At 39.9% G+C, this 15,935-nt stretch overlaps 1 protein-coding gene across 2 annotated transcripts in view; it reads left to right on the plus strand.

Annotated features, from left to right (window-relative positions):
• Positions 1 to 279: 279 nt before the first annotated feature.
• LOC129020605 (zinc finger protein 728-like) overlaps positions 280 to 15,935 on the plus strand; it is a 72,121-nt gene continuing 56,465 nt past the window's right edge. For both annotated transcript variants that reach the window (XR_008495861.2, XM_054465181.2), the window contains exon 1: positions 280 to 427. Coding sequence is in view for 1 of the 2 variants with exons in the window: in XM_054465181.2 (XP_054321156.1) it covers positions 425 to 427 (3 nt within the window). In the remaining variant the exon portion in view is untranslated. The remainder of the gene's footprint in view (positions 428 to 15,935) is intronic.

The raw sequence follows: 15,935 nt of genomic DNA on the forward strand, positions 1-15,935 counted from the left end.
ATACATTTAAAAAGAGAGACAGTAAAGAAGAGATAGAATATTCCCATGCTCTGGGGTGGGCCTGGCTCAGCTCAGGGAGGAAGTCCCGCCTTAAAAGGATGCAGCCTATGCTGGCTCTCTTTCTTCATTCAGCCCAGCATCTGATCACATCTTCTGTCACTCAGGGCCTGAAAGGGCGGGGCCTTAAACATTATCCAATCAGGGATGCTGGGCTGGGACCGTCCAATCAGGCATGCAGCTGGAGATGACAGGTCGGCTTCCGGGATGTGGTAGGTCCTTTGTCTCTGGCTGCAGCGGGAGGTCAAGGTCTCTTCCTTACTGCCCTGTGTCCTCTGCTCCTAGAGGCCCAGCCTCTGTGGCCCTGTGACCTGCAGGTATTGGGAGATCCACAACTAAGTCGCCAGGACCCCCTGGAAGCCTGGAAATGGTGAGTGTGCCGGGTCCGACATCCGGAGAGAGTGGCCCGGGCTGCTTGGATCTGGTGGGAAGTGGCTGTGGCGGGACTCAGGCCTCCCCGCAGTCAGCTCCACATCTGTGCCCCGAGTTCTCCTTGCCTAGCTCGACCTCAGTCCCCTTCAGCCATAAGATGGAGGCTGCGCTGACAGTCGGGCCCCCGGGCGTCCTGTCTCTTCCCTGCGCTGTGATTGTGCCCTGGCCTGGAGCCCTCTTGGGGCAGCTCTGCACCCTCAGAGCGGAGTCTCTCCCAGATGTGCAGGGACCATGAGAGGGTCCTCAGAGGAGAATCCTGACTCCGGGTGTGGGTTCATGAATGGGAAGAGCTTTGGTCCGTGAGGTTCCCAGTTCCTGTTTTCTGCTATTAAAAATTTGTGAAAGTCACCGCAAAAGTATTAAAGAATTTAATCAAAGAGTGATTCCAAAATTGTAGAGCACCCAGCTAGGGGTTGTAGTTAATGGTCTATTGAAGGGGTTTGACGGAAAGAGTTTTATAAGGTGCATAACGAAGAAAACCACATTCAATAATTGGTTAGGTACAGTTACGTAGTTTCTTGTTTTGTTTTGTTTATTTATTTTTTTTTGAGACGGAGTCTTCCTCTGTCGCCCAGGTTGGAGTGCAGTGGCACGATCTTGGCTCACTGCAAGCTCCGCCTCCCGGGTTCACGCCATTCCCCTGCTTCAGCCTTCCTAGTAGCTTGGACTACAGCAGCCAGCCACCACGCTCGGTTACTTTTTTGTATTTTTAGTAGAGACAGGGTTTCACCATGTTAGCCAGGATGTTCTCGATCTCCTGACCTCGTGATCCTCCTGCCTCGGCCTCCCAAAGTTCTGGGATTATAGGCGTAAGCCACCGCGCCCGGCCTTGTAGTTTCTTAATTTGTAACATCAAGATGGAAATTCTTGGTTATGTAATCAGAGGTTAATTGGCAGTTTATACTGTGTTAAGCCTGAAATGTTTTTCCCCCAATGTAGTAATTTACAAAAAATGCGTTTGAATTAGATTTTTTTTTTTGAGACCAAGTTTCACTCTGTCACCCAGGCTGGAGTGCAGTGGCGCCATCTGGGCTCACTGCAATCTCTGCCTCCCAGGTTCAAATGATTCTCCTGCCTCAGCCTCCCAAGTAGCTGGGATTACAGGCATGCACCACCATGCCTGCTAACTTGGCATTTTTAACAGGGATGGGGTTACACCATGTTGGTCAGGCTGGTCTCGAACTCCTGATTTCAAGGGATTCACCTGCTTCGGCCTTCCAAAGTCCTGGGATTACAGGTGTAAGCCGCCGCGCCTGGCCGAATTAGATTTTTTAAAAGTAGAAATTAGGAACTAGAGCCTCCTCAGTCTAACTGCCAGCCACTTAATTATTTTCACACCCCACAAGGAACTGCTGTTTCCTTGCATTTTTCACATGTGTCCCAAGCAGGGCCTCAAGTCTATCCGCCACTCCCTATTTCTCCAGCCTGACTCTGGCTTGCAGTAAAATACTTAATTTCCAGTTCCTTCTGACATTCCCAAATGCCAATTTTCCCTCCTTTATTCACATGATCAACTATATGTCCTTTAATGTACATTTTGATACCTATTTTAATCATTTTTTGACAAAGCATTTGATGGCACATTTAAAAAGATTTGTTTTCTGTTTGTAAGTATTTTTTCTTCTGTTTTCCCTAAACACAGATATCAGAATGCTTTTGGGTCAAGGTTTCCCTTTGGAAACTTTATAGGGAGATGTGTCCTCAGCCAACCATCAGTTTTTTCTTGGACCTGAGATTCAGTACTGTCTGGGGAAAAACCAAGATACCCGTCATGGCTATGTCTGTGAGAGTGTCTAGTGAATATCAGCTCCTGGGGTCATTTTCTCCCCTAAGACAACCTGAGGTACACAGTGTAGCCTCTCTTCTCCCATAACACAACGTGAGATATGAAGCTTAGCCTCTTAAGAGAGCAGGCGAATGCCCTGGGGCTGAGAGGCATCTTCTGGTGTGCTGTTTTTTTGGAAAGCTAACCCCTTGAGATATTAGTATTGTCTTTACCCAATCCAGCTTCCATTTCCTGGAGACATATTGTTGTTCAGACAATCAGATGCTGGTGTTGAAGGGGAAACTAAAATAATTTTTGCCCCTGGATTCTCTTAGGGGACAGAAAAATAGTGAAATAAAAATGGTAAAAAGTTTGTGAAAAAAAATAGCACAGACAAAGAAAAAAAAACTGACCCCAGTGAGATGGTGCAAGAACTTGTAAAGTAAAATGTACCTGGGGCACTCACTGGGGCATAGTTCAGAGTCTCCTGAGAGAATGGTTATTGAGCACTTAAGTGAACAGGGTGGGGTGGGAGAATCTCTCAAGTGATTGGATGGCCTGACTTGACACATGAGTCAGACATATCTGTACCTTGAAATGATTAAATGCATTGTTCACTTATTTTGACCACAGTTTTTTTTTTTTTTTTTGAGATAGAGTCTCATTCTGTCACCCAGGCTGGAGTGCAGGGGCACGATCTCTGCTCACTGCAACCTCCGCCTCCTGGGTTCAAGCAATTCTTCTGCCTCAGCCTCCCAAGTAGCTGGGACTACAGGTGCACACCACCATGCCTGGCTAATTTTTGTATTTGTGGTATAGACAGAATTTCACCATATTGGCCAGGCTGTTCTCAAACTCCTGACCTCCTGATCTGCCCACCTCAGCCTCACAAAGTGGTGGGACTACAGGTGTGAGCCACCACGCCTGGCCTTTTTTTTTTTTTTCTTTTTTTTTAAGACTGTTTTCCTCTGTCACCCAGGCTGGAGTGCAGTGGTGCAATTTTGGCTCACTGAAACCTCTGCATCATGACTTCAAGTGATTCTTATGCCTGAGCCTCCAGAGTAGCTGGGACTACAGGTGCCTGCCACCACACCTGGCTACTTTTTGTATTTTTAGTAGAGATGGGGGTTTGCAATGTTGACCAGGCTGTTTGAGCTCAAAATTCTGACCTCAAGTAATCTGCCTGCTTTGGCATCCCAAAGTGCTGGGATTGCAGGTGTGAGCCACTGTGCCCAGCTGACCTCAGTTTTTTAACTGTAAATTGCATTTTATTAGTAGGGCTTGAAAGATAAGAAAATATTTACAAAGGGCATAAAAAAGGTGAGTTTCAAAAAATAATATCTAATTATATATTTTATTTGTTGAAAATTCTCATTCAGCTTTTTCTTTCTCAGAGTGAATTTAGGAGTTTTTTCAGGTGTTTTTTTTTTTTTTTTTTGGAGACAGTCTTGCTCTGTCACCCAGGCGGGAGTGCAGTGGCTGTATCTCACTGCAAGCTCCGCCTCCCAGGTTCACACCCTTCTCCTGCCTTAGCCTCCCAAGTAGTGGGAGTCCGCCACCATGCCCAGCAAATTTTTTTGTATTTTTAATAGAGATGGGGTTTCACCATGTTAGCCAGGATGGTCTCAATCTCCTGACCTCATGATCCACCTGCCTCAGCCTCCTAATGTGCTGGGATTACAGGCATGAGCCACCGTGCCCATCCCTCAGGTGTGTTTTTTGTGGCTGAGTGATTTCAAACAGAATTCCATCTAGCTTTTAGAATGTTAGCTACTGAGGAAAAAAATAAAAATTTTTCTTCCATTTTGGCTATAGAGAATTAATATATTTCCACAAGAAAATGTAGTAGGTAATTGGTGAGTTACATAGATATGTGAAAACATCAGTTTCTTTATTTGCAGGGTAAATTTGCAAAAGTAAATATCTTTGTTCTATATCCTGTTATTTCAATTTTTGAGTTTAATGGTAAATTTTATGTCATGAAAGTTGGTACCTCCTAGAAGTGTCCATATAACTGTTTACCACATGATTTTTAATACAAAAAATAAAATAATGTTTTATTGTCCAAAAGAAATAAATACATTTGCTTCTCTTACTGAGGTACAAAAGGTAAGCACCTTAAAATTTTCTTATATGAACACTGTTTGTGCATCATTTTGCTGGATTTTTCAAACACTTAGTTTCGAAAACTAAGTGAATGACTCTGACATGGTAATTAAAGCTTGAGCCCAGTGAGTGCAAGCTAAGGTTAATTTTGAGCCAGCAAAAGGAGGTTATTAAAGGCCCAGTTAGTTCCTTCTGGAAAGCCTTTCCTGCAGATGTCCCAGCCTGCTTACCCCAGCCATGAAGAAGCCTCTATAGTGAGAGAAGCTACAGAGCCCTGGAAAGCTGTGGCCCCACAGGCAAATGCAGTTAAGGTTAAGATAGAAGGGGTTTCGGGGTGTCTTACTGAAACCTAAACCTAACCCTAAACTGAACCCTAACCCTAAATTGTTAAACAGTAAATTGTTACTGTTTTGAGGCAGTTTCAAGAGGTTTTAAAATAAACCAGTTAGATGTACATAAAAAAAAAATTGAATTCCAAAGGAGTATTGCAACAGGAGGAAGTAAAAACTATAAGATCTTTAAGGATTGCAAAGATTAGGTAGAAAAGGGCTTTTTCTCCTAAGGAAAAGCAAACAAGATTAGAAAGAAGGTGAGGGGAATGTTCCAATGAAGTGTGAAATAATCAGATTTTAGATCAGAGAATGTTTTACCCTGAAGTCAGTGTGTTCTTAGGAGTGTTCTTCAGACACTGAATCTGCAGTAGTATAAAATGAGGTGGTATGGTGGCTCAGACTGAGAGTAGCTCAGAGTTCAGGATCCTGTGGGAAGAAAATAAACTGAAGTGAAGTTTGATTAAAAGGTGTTTTATGTTGACCACTGAAGACAAATTCAGCTGTTTTTTTTAATGAGAAGAAGAAAATATGCAGTGTTTTCCTGGCTGTGTAGTAGGTAAGAAAACAGAGCACCATCTAAGTCACAATGTAAAGGGTGTTTCTTTTCATAGGTGTTCCTGGAGAACACAGAGGATAGAGAATTTTATTAATCCTGGCTATTTATTGTCTATATACTTCATTTTTCTCACCTCTTTTCTTGGTTCTATACTTTTCTTCCATTTGACTTTTTGGGGGTTGTATATTTTATTTGAAGCCAGTAAGTATAACTAGTGTTCTGCTGAGTTCTGTGAGTAGTTCTATCAGATTATTGAATTTCAAAAGGGTTATGGGAGTCCCCAATTTTTAAACAGTAGGTCAGAAGCATAGATGGAGCCCATGGAGTTTGTGACTGGCATCTGCAGTGAGGACAATGTTGTGGGACTGAGCCCTGAATCAGGGTCTGTGCTGACTCTGGATGGTGTCAGCATTCAAGTGTTAGACAATGAATTGGTGTTGGAGAATTGTTGGTGTTCATCAAACTCTGCAGATTTGGTGCCAGAAGAAAGATATCTCAGACTCCTGGCCTGGAATGAAACTCTGGGTGTCTGGGAGTGGGAAGCTCTTCTCTCCTCTACACAGGCTGTCACACTGCCCCTTGTTCTTTGATTTCAGATCTCCTCCCAGGGTGACAGAGGACTGAAAACTTAAAGGAGATCTGATGACAAACCCCCTTTTGCCACAGCTGCCAGCAGAGGATTTCTAACCACTCACAAACACCCACTTGACATTGATGTGTCCACACCCCTCTCCGGACAAGGCACCATCCTCAGGAATTTTACCACAGCATTTTTGATCCTAGTGGTTTTTTGGACACTACAAAAGTGTCTACAAGTCTCCTGGCATGTCTCTATTTTCAGACACTGAATCTGCAGTAGCAACCTGTTTTCTCCACCAGCCTAGGGTTCATAATCTTATCTGCCTGCATGGACCCAGAAATAAATCAGAGTACAGCCCCACCTGGGCCACTATCTATAGCACAAACCAGTCCTTCCATCTGCATTGCACTCTCTCCAACCCAGGGACTTTGTTTTCTTTTAACTTTTATTTTTGGTTGGTTCGGGGGTACATGTGCAGGTTTGTTATACAGCTAAAATTATGTCATGGGAGTTTGGTGTGGAGATTATTTTGTCACTGCAGTACTAGTCATAGCATGAAAAAGGTACTTTTTCTGACCCTTTTAGTGCTCCCACCCTCCACCCTCAACTAGGCCTCAGTGTCTTTTTTCCCCTCTGTGTTCATGTGTTCTTATTTAGCTCTTACTTATAAACAATAACATGCATCTGGTTTTCTGTTTCTGCATCAGTTTTCTAAGAATAATGATCTCCAGCTTCATCCATGTTGCTGCAAAGGACATAATCTTGTGGTTTTTTTTTTGTTTTTTTTTTTTTATGGCCACACAGTATTTCATGATTTCATGATGTTTATGTACCATATTTGTTTGTTTGCTTGGTTTGAGATGGAGTCTCGCGGTGTCATTCAGGCTGGGGTACAGTGGCATGATCTCAGCTCACTGCAACCTCCACCTCCTGGGTTCAAGCAATTCTGCCACAGCCTCTGGAGTAGCTGGGATTACAGGCGTGTGCCACCATACTCAGCTAATTTTTGTATTTTTAGTATAGATGGGGTTTTGCCACGTTGGCCAGGCTGGTCTCAAAATCCTGGCTTCAGGTGATCTGCCCCCTTGGCATCCCAAAGTGCTGGGATTACAGGTGTGAGCCACCACACCCAGCCCATATTTTGTTTTTATTAAGTTTATTAAGTTTTTAATTTTTTGTTATTTTTGGAGGCAGGGTCTCACTCTTTTTCCCAGGCTGGAGTGCAGTGGTGTGATCTTGGCTCACTGAAACCTCATCCTCTCAGACTCAAGCAATCCTCTTCTACCTAAGCTTCCCAAGTAGCTAAGACTAAAGTCTGTGCCACCATGCTTAGCTAATTTTTATTTTTGTATTTTTTTTTAATAGATGCGATTTTGCCGTGTTGTCCATGCCTGTCTCAAACTCCTGAGCTCAGGCAATCCACCTGGCTCGGCCCCCAAAGTGCTGGATTACAGACATGTGCCATCCTGCCCAACTGTAGTGTATTTTCTTTTTCTAGTCTACCAGTGATAGGCATTTAGGTTGATTCCGTGTCTTTGCTATTGTGAATGGCGCTGCAATGAACGTGATTGTGCATGTGTCTTTATGATAGAATAATTTATATATTTTTAGGTATATACCTAACTGTGAGGTTACTGGGTAAAATGGTAATTTTGCTTTTAGTTTAGTGAGGAAACACCACACTGCTTTTCGCAATGGTTGAATTATAATAATGATCATTCTCACTGGTTTGAGATGATTTCTTGTTGTGGTTTTCTTTTGCATTTCCCTAATGATTAGTGATGAGCATTTTTTTATATGCTTGTTATCCACATGTTTGTCTCCTTTTGAAATCAAATGTCTTTTTCATGTTTTTTTTTGTCTTTTAAGTTAGCTTTTTTTTTTCTTGTAAACTTGTTTTAGTTCCTTATGGATTCTAGATAGTAGACCTTTGTCAGAAGCATAGTTTGCAAATATTTCTATTATTTTGTAGGATGTCTGTTTACTGTGTTGATAGTTTCCTTTGCTGTGAAAAAGTTTAATTAGGTCCCATTTGTCAGTTATTGCTTTTGTTGCAATTGCTTTTCATATCTTCATCATGAAATCTTTGCCAGTTTCTATGTCTAGAGTGGCACTTGCTACCTTCCAGTGTTTTTTTTAAAATATATACTCTTTAAGATTAACATTTAAGTCTTTCATTTACCTTGAGTTGATTTTTTATATGGTGTTGTAAAGGTCCAGTTTCAATGTGCTACATAGTGCTAGCTAGTTATTCTAGCATCATTTATTAAATAGGAAATTCTTCCCACATTCCTATTGTCACCTTTGTTGAAGATCAGATGGTTTTAGGTGTGTGGCATTATTTCTGGGCTCCCTATTCTGTTGCATTGGCCTATGAGTTTGTTTCTGTACCAGTACCATGTTGCTTTGTTTACTGCAGCACTATTGTGTAGTTTGAAGTCAGGTAATGTAATGCCTTCAGCTTTGTTGTTTTTGCTTATGATTGCCTTGGCTATTCAGGCTCTCTTTTGGTTCCATGTGAATTTTAAAATAGTTTGTTCTGTTAAAAAATACTTTGGTGGTTTGATTAAATTAGCATTACATCTGTAAATTTATTTAAGCATTATGGCCATTTTTATGATAGTGATCTTTTTTATTCATGAACATAAATTTCTTTTCCTTTTTTTTGTGTCATCTCTGGCTTCTTTTAAGTATTGTTTTGTAATTCTTGACATAGAGATCTTTTACCTTTCTGGTTATCTGTATTTCTAGATATGTTATTCTTTTCTGTGGCAGTGGTGAATGGGATTGTGTTTTCGATTCAGATTTGGCCTAGGTGTTCTTGATATATAGGGCTGCTACTAATTTTTGTACATTTCTTTTGTATCCTGAGACTTTACTGAAGTTGTAAGTTTAAAGAGCTTTTCTGCTGAGAGTATATGGGTTTCCAGATGTAGAATCATGTTGTTTGCAAATAGGGATAGTTTGACTTCCTCTCTTTTTGTTTGGATGCCTTTTATTTTTATCTTTTGCCTGATTGCTCTGGCAAAGACTTCCAATTTTATGTTGAATAGGAGGTTGAGAGAAGGCATCCTTGTCTTGTGCCAGTTTTCAAGAAGGAATGCTTCCAGGTTTTGTCCATTCAGTATACTGGCTGTGGGTTTGTCATAGATAACTATTTTGACGTATGCATCTTCAATGCCTAGTTTGTTGAGGGTTTTTAACATGAAAAATGTTAAATTTTATTGAAAGCTTTTTGTGCATCTATTGAGATAATCTTGTGGTTTCTGTCTTTAATTCTTTTTATGTGATGAATCACATGTATTGATTTGTGTATGTTGAACAAACCTTGAATCCCCAAAATAAACCATAGTTGATCATAGTGGGTTAGCTTTTTGATATGCTGCTGGATTTGGTTTTCCAGTTGTTTGGTGAAGATTTCTTTTCTTTTCTTTTTTTGAGATGGAGTCTCACTGTGTCATCCAGGCTGGAGTGTAGTGGTGCAATCTTGGCTCACTTCAACCTCTGCCTCCCAGGTTCAAGTGATTCTCCTGCCTCAGCCTCTTGAGTAGCTGGGATTACAGGTGTGTGCTACCATGCCCAGCTAATTTTTTGTGTGTTTTTAGAAGAGATGGGGTTTCATCATGTTGGCTAGGCTGGTCTTGAACTCCTGACCTCAGGAAATCAGCCCAACTTGGCCTCCCAAAGTTCTGGGATTACAGGCGTGAGCCAGCAGGCCCAGCCATTTGTTGAAGATTTTTGCATCAATTTTCAAGGATATTGGCCTGAAGTTGCCTTTTTTTGTTTTATCTCTGTTAGGTTTTGGTATCAGAATGATGCTGTTCTTACATAATGAGTTGGAGGGGAGTTTCTTCCTTTTAATCTTTTGAAATTGTTCTAGTAGAAATAATATCAGCTTCTATTTGTATACCTGGTAGAATTCAGCTGTGAGTATGTCTGGTCCTGACCTTCATTTAATTGGTAGGCTATTTGTTACTAATTCAATTTTTTGAGCTCATCTATGTATTTAGGGCTTTTTTTTTGAGACAGAGTTTCGCTCTTGTTGCCTAGGCTAGAGTGCAATGGCTCAATCTCGGCTCACCGCAACCTCCGCCTCCCAGGTTCAAGCAATTCTCCTGCCTCAGCCTCCTGAGTAGCTGAGATTACAGGCATGCACCACTACACCTGGCTAATTTTGTATTTTTAGTAGAGATGGGGTTTCCCCAGGTTGAGGCTGGTCTTGAACTCCTGACCTCAGGTGATGCACCCACCTCAGCCTCCCAAAGTGCTGGGATTACAGGCGTGAGCCACCACACTCAGCCCAGGGCTTTAATTTTTTTGTGTGTGTGTTCAGTCTTGGAAGCATGTATTTGTTCAAGAATTTTTTCATCTAGATTTTTGTTTGTTTATATGAATAGCAGACTTCAGTATATTTTTGTGGGGTCGATGGTAATGTCACTTTTTGTTATTTCTAATTGTGTTTACTTGTATCTTCTTCATTATCTAGCTAGTAGTTTATTTACCTTTTTTAAAAAATAGATTTAATACCTGGATTTCTTGATATTTTGTAGTTTTTCGTGTCTAAATCTCCTTCAGTTCAGATCTGATTTTGGTTATTTCTTGTCTTTTGCTAGCTTAGGGAGTGATTTGCTTTTGTTGCTCTCAGTCTTTTATTTATGATGTCAGGTTGTTAAACTGAGATCTTTCTAACTTTTTGAATTGAGGATTTAATGCTATAATTTTTTTTTTTTAAACACTGCCTTAGCTGTATTGCAGGGATTCTGGTGTGTTGTATTTTTGTTCTTATTTGTTTCAAAACACTTGGTTTCTGCCTTAATTTCATTATTTACCAAAAAGTTATTCAAGTGTAGGCCATTTAATTTTTATTTAATTGTATAGCTTCCAGTTGTTTTACTGGTATTGAATCATTTTTTTCTTAAGCTGTAATCTGTGTGTGTAGTTTATATCATTTTCAGATTTTTAAATTTGCTGAGAATTGTTTTGTTTCTGATTGTGTGGTCAATTTTAGAGTATGTGCCACGTGATGATGAGAAGAATGTATATTATGGTATTTTTAGATGAAGAGTTCTGTAGATGTCTATTAAGACTTTGGTCAAGTGTTGAGTTCAGGTCGTAATATTGTTAATTTTCTTCTTCAATCATCTGTCCATTAGTGCCTGTGAGATGTAGTCTCTGATTATTACTGTGTCAGATTCTGAGTCTCTTCATAGGTCTCTAAGAACCTGCTTTATTCATGTGAACCCATGGATTTTTTTTATAACACCTTTCTCTCTTCTGCTTTCCCCCCATAAAAATTCTTTCAAGTGCACACAGTATGCAAAATTCAGATGTCCAAGAGTTCAAGAACTTGTCCAGATACCTGGCTGTTGTAAGAGAAAATATAAATTAGAAATAAGAGGCTTTATTCTCATATGTGAAAATAATGGAAGATAACTTGCTGATTTTTATAAAAGGTTTGGATTATATGTATATATTTTTTCTGCTTTTGAAATATATGTAAATCATATTAGCAATGACACAAACCTTTTGTCATTCTTTTTGACTCAGAATTGTCTTTATCTGGGATGTGAGATTCATTGCTTTCTTTTTGTCTTGGCAAAAGATTGTGTTTTTTTATCTTTAATACTTAAAGTAGACACAAATTTGTTCAGAGTAAAGTTCATTTCAAGAGCATAAAAAGGTTGAGCACAAAGATCGGATTAAATTTAGCAATACAGAATAATAAAGACTAAAAGATACCGAGTAAGTTCTTTGGCAGAAACCTGATTATCCAAGGTGATTATTTGCAGGCTGACATACTTACACTGCAAAAGCCAGAAGAGTTCAGTGTATAAACTGAACAGTGGATTCTGTTGTACTTGGGTTACTTCAGTACAGTTAGTATAGTTATGTGTAGTGTTTGTAGACAACCTGCATTCACATAAATTAAACAGTATTTTCTATAATAGTATGAATTTAAGGCCACATATTTACTTTGATTGAATTCCTTAGTTATTTTAATATTATTCATATTTTTGAAATATAGTGTTTCAACTGAATTATAGTTCAGATAATTTTTTAACATCTTACACACATTATGACTAGTACATAAAATTATTCATACTTATATATTTATATCTGATATCCAAAAAAATTTACCATTAAACTGTTACAGTAGATATTAGTCTGACATGCTTATTAATTTATCCAGTGGGAATAATTATAGGTAAGCATAATTTTAGTGTCATATATTTTACAAAATTAGCTTGCTGCTATTACAGGACAAATAAAGACAAGTGGTATGGCCACCCAAAAATTGTAGTTGCTCTCCAGTTAGCTATGTTGCAAGCTCTAATATATTCTACTATATTAACACAGTCAGATTTCAATTTTTATAAGAAAGTGCTTGTGGAAGTTGTCAGATATATTCCAGTATATCTCACATTCAATGGTTAGGAAATAAGAGAACAGCAGGGGTGTAAGATAAATCTTTTAAAATTGTGCTGAGAGCTGGGCACTGTGGGTCATGCCTGTAATCCCAGCACTTTGGGAGGACAAGGTGGGTGGATCACCTGAGGTCAGGAGTTTGAGACCAGCCTGGACAACGTGGTGAAACCTCATTTCTACCAAAAATAACAGAATTAGCCAGGTGTGGTGGTGTGTGCCTATAGTCCAAGTCATTTGGGAGGCCGAGACACGAGAATCACTTGAACCCAGAAGGCAGAGGATGTAGTGAGCCAAGATCACACCATTGCACTCCACCCTGGGCAACAAGAATGAAACTCCATCTCAAAAAAAAAAAAAAAAAAATTCTGCTGAGAATATGCCCCCTTTATTCAATAATGCTCATATTTCTCTTGCTGAGAGTAGCTATGCACTTTGGGTGCTTGGAGAGAAATTCTTCTTAGGGAAATATTTTCTGACTGACTTGATCAATCATATCTGATCTCAGTTTTTTCTTAAGACACTTTTAACTTTTTTCTCTGAATCTTTCTCAGAATGAGAGCTGCTTTTTCTCTGTAATGCATTGTGTATCTGTTTCAGAAGCCCTATTAGTATCCTGTGGTGTCTGTGAAATAAGTGGGCTGTCACAGTGAGAACTCTCAGAGCTATCTACACCTGGACTCATACTAAAATCCAGCAGTATTTTTTTCATGTCACCATTATAAATAAAAACTGAAGCTGAAACACTGCTCCCTTCTCTATTATTGTGAAGGTTCAATTCTACCCAGGAGGCCTGCAGGCTCTCCTCTGCTGCTCAGGCTTCACTGTCTGATGTGTCACTGGAGTGCTGCTGTGGCAATTGGGGTTCACCTAAGATGTGAGTTTCCAGCTGTGAGCCCTGTGCTGTGGGCTGTGCCTCAGTGGCAGATGGTAGGGGTCAGGAGAGTACACTAGCTACCAAGAAAGGGAAAGCAGGAGTGTTCTAGCCCAGTGCTCACGGAGTAGAGAGCTATTGCTTTAAAATGTAAATAACCAAGAAGATAGTACCCAAATCAACACTTTTTGTAGAAGAGTTAAAGCCTACCTTCAGTAGGCACTGGGGTTCAAGTTGCAAAACTACCTCTAGTCATGAAGATGTGAAAAGTTTACTTTGTCATTGATTATAACCAATTAGCATATAGGGATGGCCTTCCCAACTACCTGGTGAATTTAGGATGAACTGTGTATGACATGGTGCTGTAAATTCTACTTGCAGATGAATTATGGCAACTGTCTTTCTGTCTTTGCAATCTCTTGAGCAAATTAACTGTAATACATGTCACATTCACATGTAATTGTGTAATAAAACAATTTTCTTTCTGTTCTGTTATTGTGGAGTTCCTCTGGGGCTGAAGAAAATTTTGCTTCTAATTATATTTCCCAAACCTTGTCTAAAATTACCAGACATAATATAAACACATAAGTTGCCAACTAAGCTTTACTCGAGATGGGCCTTTTCCACTCAGGCTTCCAGTCAATTCACAATTGTGCTGCGAAGTGCATGCTGTTCCCTAAATATGCAGGTGGAATTGTGTCTCTATGTACTTGGTATCTATCATCCTCTACAGTCACTTTTAGGGAGGCTAGAACAGATTTCTACAAACTTCATAGGTCAGATATTAACCATTTTACCTCTTTCAGTGACTTGTGTCTTCAGACCTGAAACTGATTCAGTGACCATGGGGCACAGAAACCCAATCAGAGTAAAATAAGTGCATTGAGTAGACCTGTAGACATGAGAATCCACTTCTCCCTCCCTCCTCATGCTAAAATGCCCACAAATGTTCAGGTAACACCTGCTGCTACTTTACCCATGCAGGACCTGAATTTGTAGTTCCATATTCTAAATCTAGGTCTTGAGAATTGAAAAGAAAAAAATAAATTTTTATCTGAGGAATGCAAGTTCTTGTAGTTATCAAACTTAGACAGCCATTAAAATGAGAGCACAATTATGTTTTTGTCCTTTTTTTTCAGCTATATATTTATTGAAACTGTTCACTATTGCCACAAGTAGCTATAAATTAAACTAATAATTCCACACTGGACACTATATTCCATATCCTTAACCTTAACGATGTATATCCAATCAACTATTAAAGTTATTTCTTTACATAAATAAGAATTTCTCACAACCAATTTTGTATCAGCTCACTCACTATTCCTCTGTTTTGCCTTCACAAATCCACTTGTAAGTGCTGCTAATGAAAGTGTAGATTCCAGGCAACTTGAATATTTTGTCTCAAGTTAAAATCCTTAAGCTTGACCCAAATAAACTGTCTGCTTATGTTCATGTTGTGTCAGCTTCTTTAAGGTAAAATATTATTTAGAATATTCTAGAGCAGCCTCTATGAGGCAATCTCTCCTCTGATTTCACTCTACTTGCTGTAACACCCAAAAATGCAGAGTGAGGTTGATTTCACCTAGAATTTGCAAGTTAAGCCTGGCCTCTGCTGGGATTTACAAGGCAGGGCCAGACTTTGGATTGAGAATTTACAGAAAACCAACAGGAGGCATTTTCTGCATTGTGAGATATCAACATAGACATTTTAAATTCCTCTTGAGAGTGTGAATTTTTGACCTTTTCACATCTTCTGCATTAACCTGTTATGTGAGAGGCTCCAGGAGTAAATAGAATCTGATGGCAGAATCTGTAAGTGTAAATAAGCATCTTAAGGCCACAAAGTATCCAGAGCAATGACCACAACTATACCTACCTGTAAAATGTGATACTGGAGTAGAGTATTCTTGTCCTTCTACTTACCCACCAGCTAGCAAATCAGGACAGCTAGCAAATCAGGATGGATGACCCAGGTTCTGGAGTTCAACCAAAGTAGTTCCATTTTTTATTTAGAATCTTCCTGAGTCTTCTCTGCCTGGCTTATCATTGGACCATCAGCCCAGGGTCACTGGGAACCCTCTCACAATCACCTATGAATCTCTGAGACATTTGAGAATGTCCAGAGCAGAATTGTGTCAGCCTGACAAGAGTGATTAATTCTGCTTCTGTCCCAGTGTGAGAGAAATGAGTCATCTTGTGTTTCTTTCACCCCTTATATAAGAAATTTCTTTGGTTGGTACCCAGATGAGAGTTTTTTCAGTTCCCTGGTAGTTGGGTAAAAAATCAGGAGGTCTGGAGGCTCAAACAGATAAACTAAATGCTTCCATTTCATATAGTCATAAAAAAGTAGATGAAACAGGCTGGGTGCAGTGTGTTATACCTGTAATCCCAGCACTTTGGGAAGCCAAGATGGGTGGATCACCTGAGGTCAGGAGTTTGAGACCAGCCTGGCCAACATGGTGAAATCCCATCTCTACTAAAAATACTCAAATTAGCTGGGTGTGGTGGCTCATGCCTGTAGTCCTGGCTACTTGGGAGGCTGAGGCAGGAGAATCTCTTGAACCTGGGAGGAGGAGACTGCAGTGAGCCGAGATCACACCATCACACTCCAGCCTGGGCAACAAACTGAGACTCAGTCTCAAAAAAAATAAAAATAAACAAAAGAGTAAAATAGATGAAGCAGTCATGATTGCTACCATCCTGGACGTTTTAGTCTAAACTAGCAACTGGAAAAATGGTTGAATTATGCATCATATGGTGGGTACAATAAAGAGATGTGTGCAAAAAACAACTTGGGATTTATTTGA

Source organism: Pongo pygmaeus, chromosome 20, assembly GCF_028885625.2.
Source record: "Pongo pygmaeus isolate AG05252 chromosome 20, NHGRI_mPonPyg2-v2.0_pri, whole genome shotgun sequence".
NCBI lineage: Eukaryota > Metazoa > Chordata > Mammalia > Primates > Hominidae > Pongo > Pongo pygmaeus.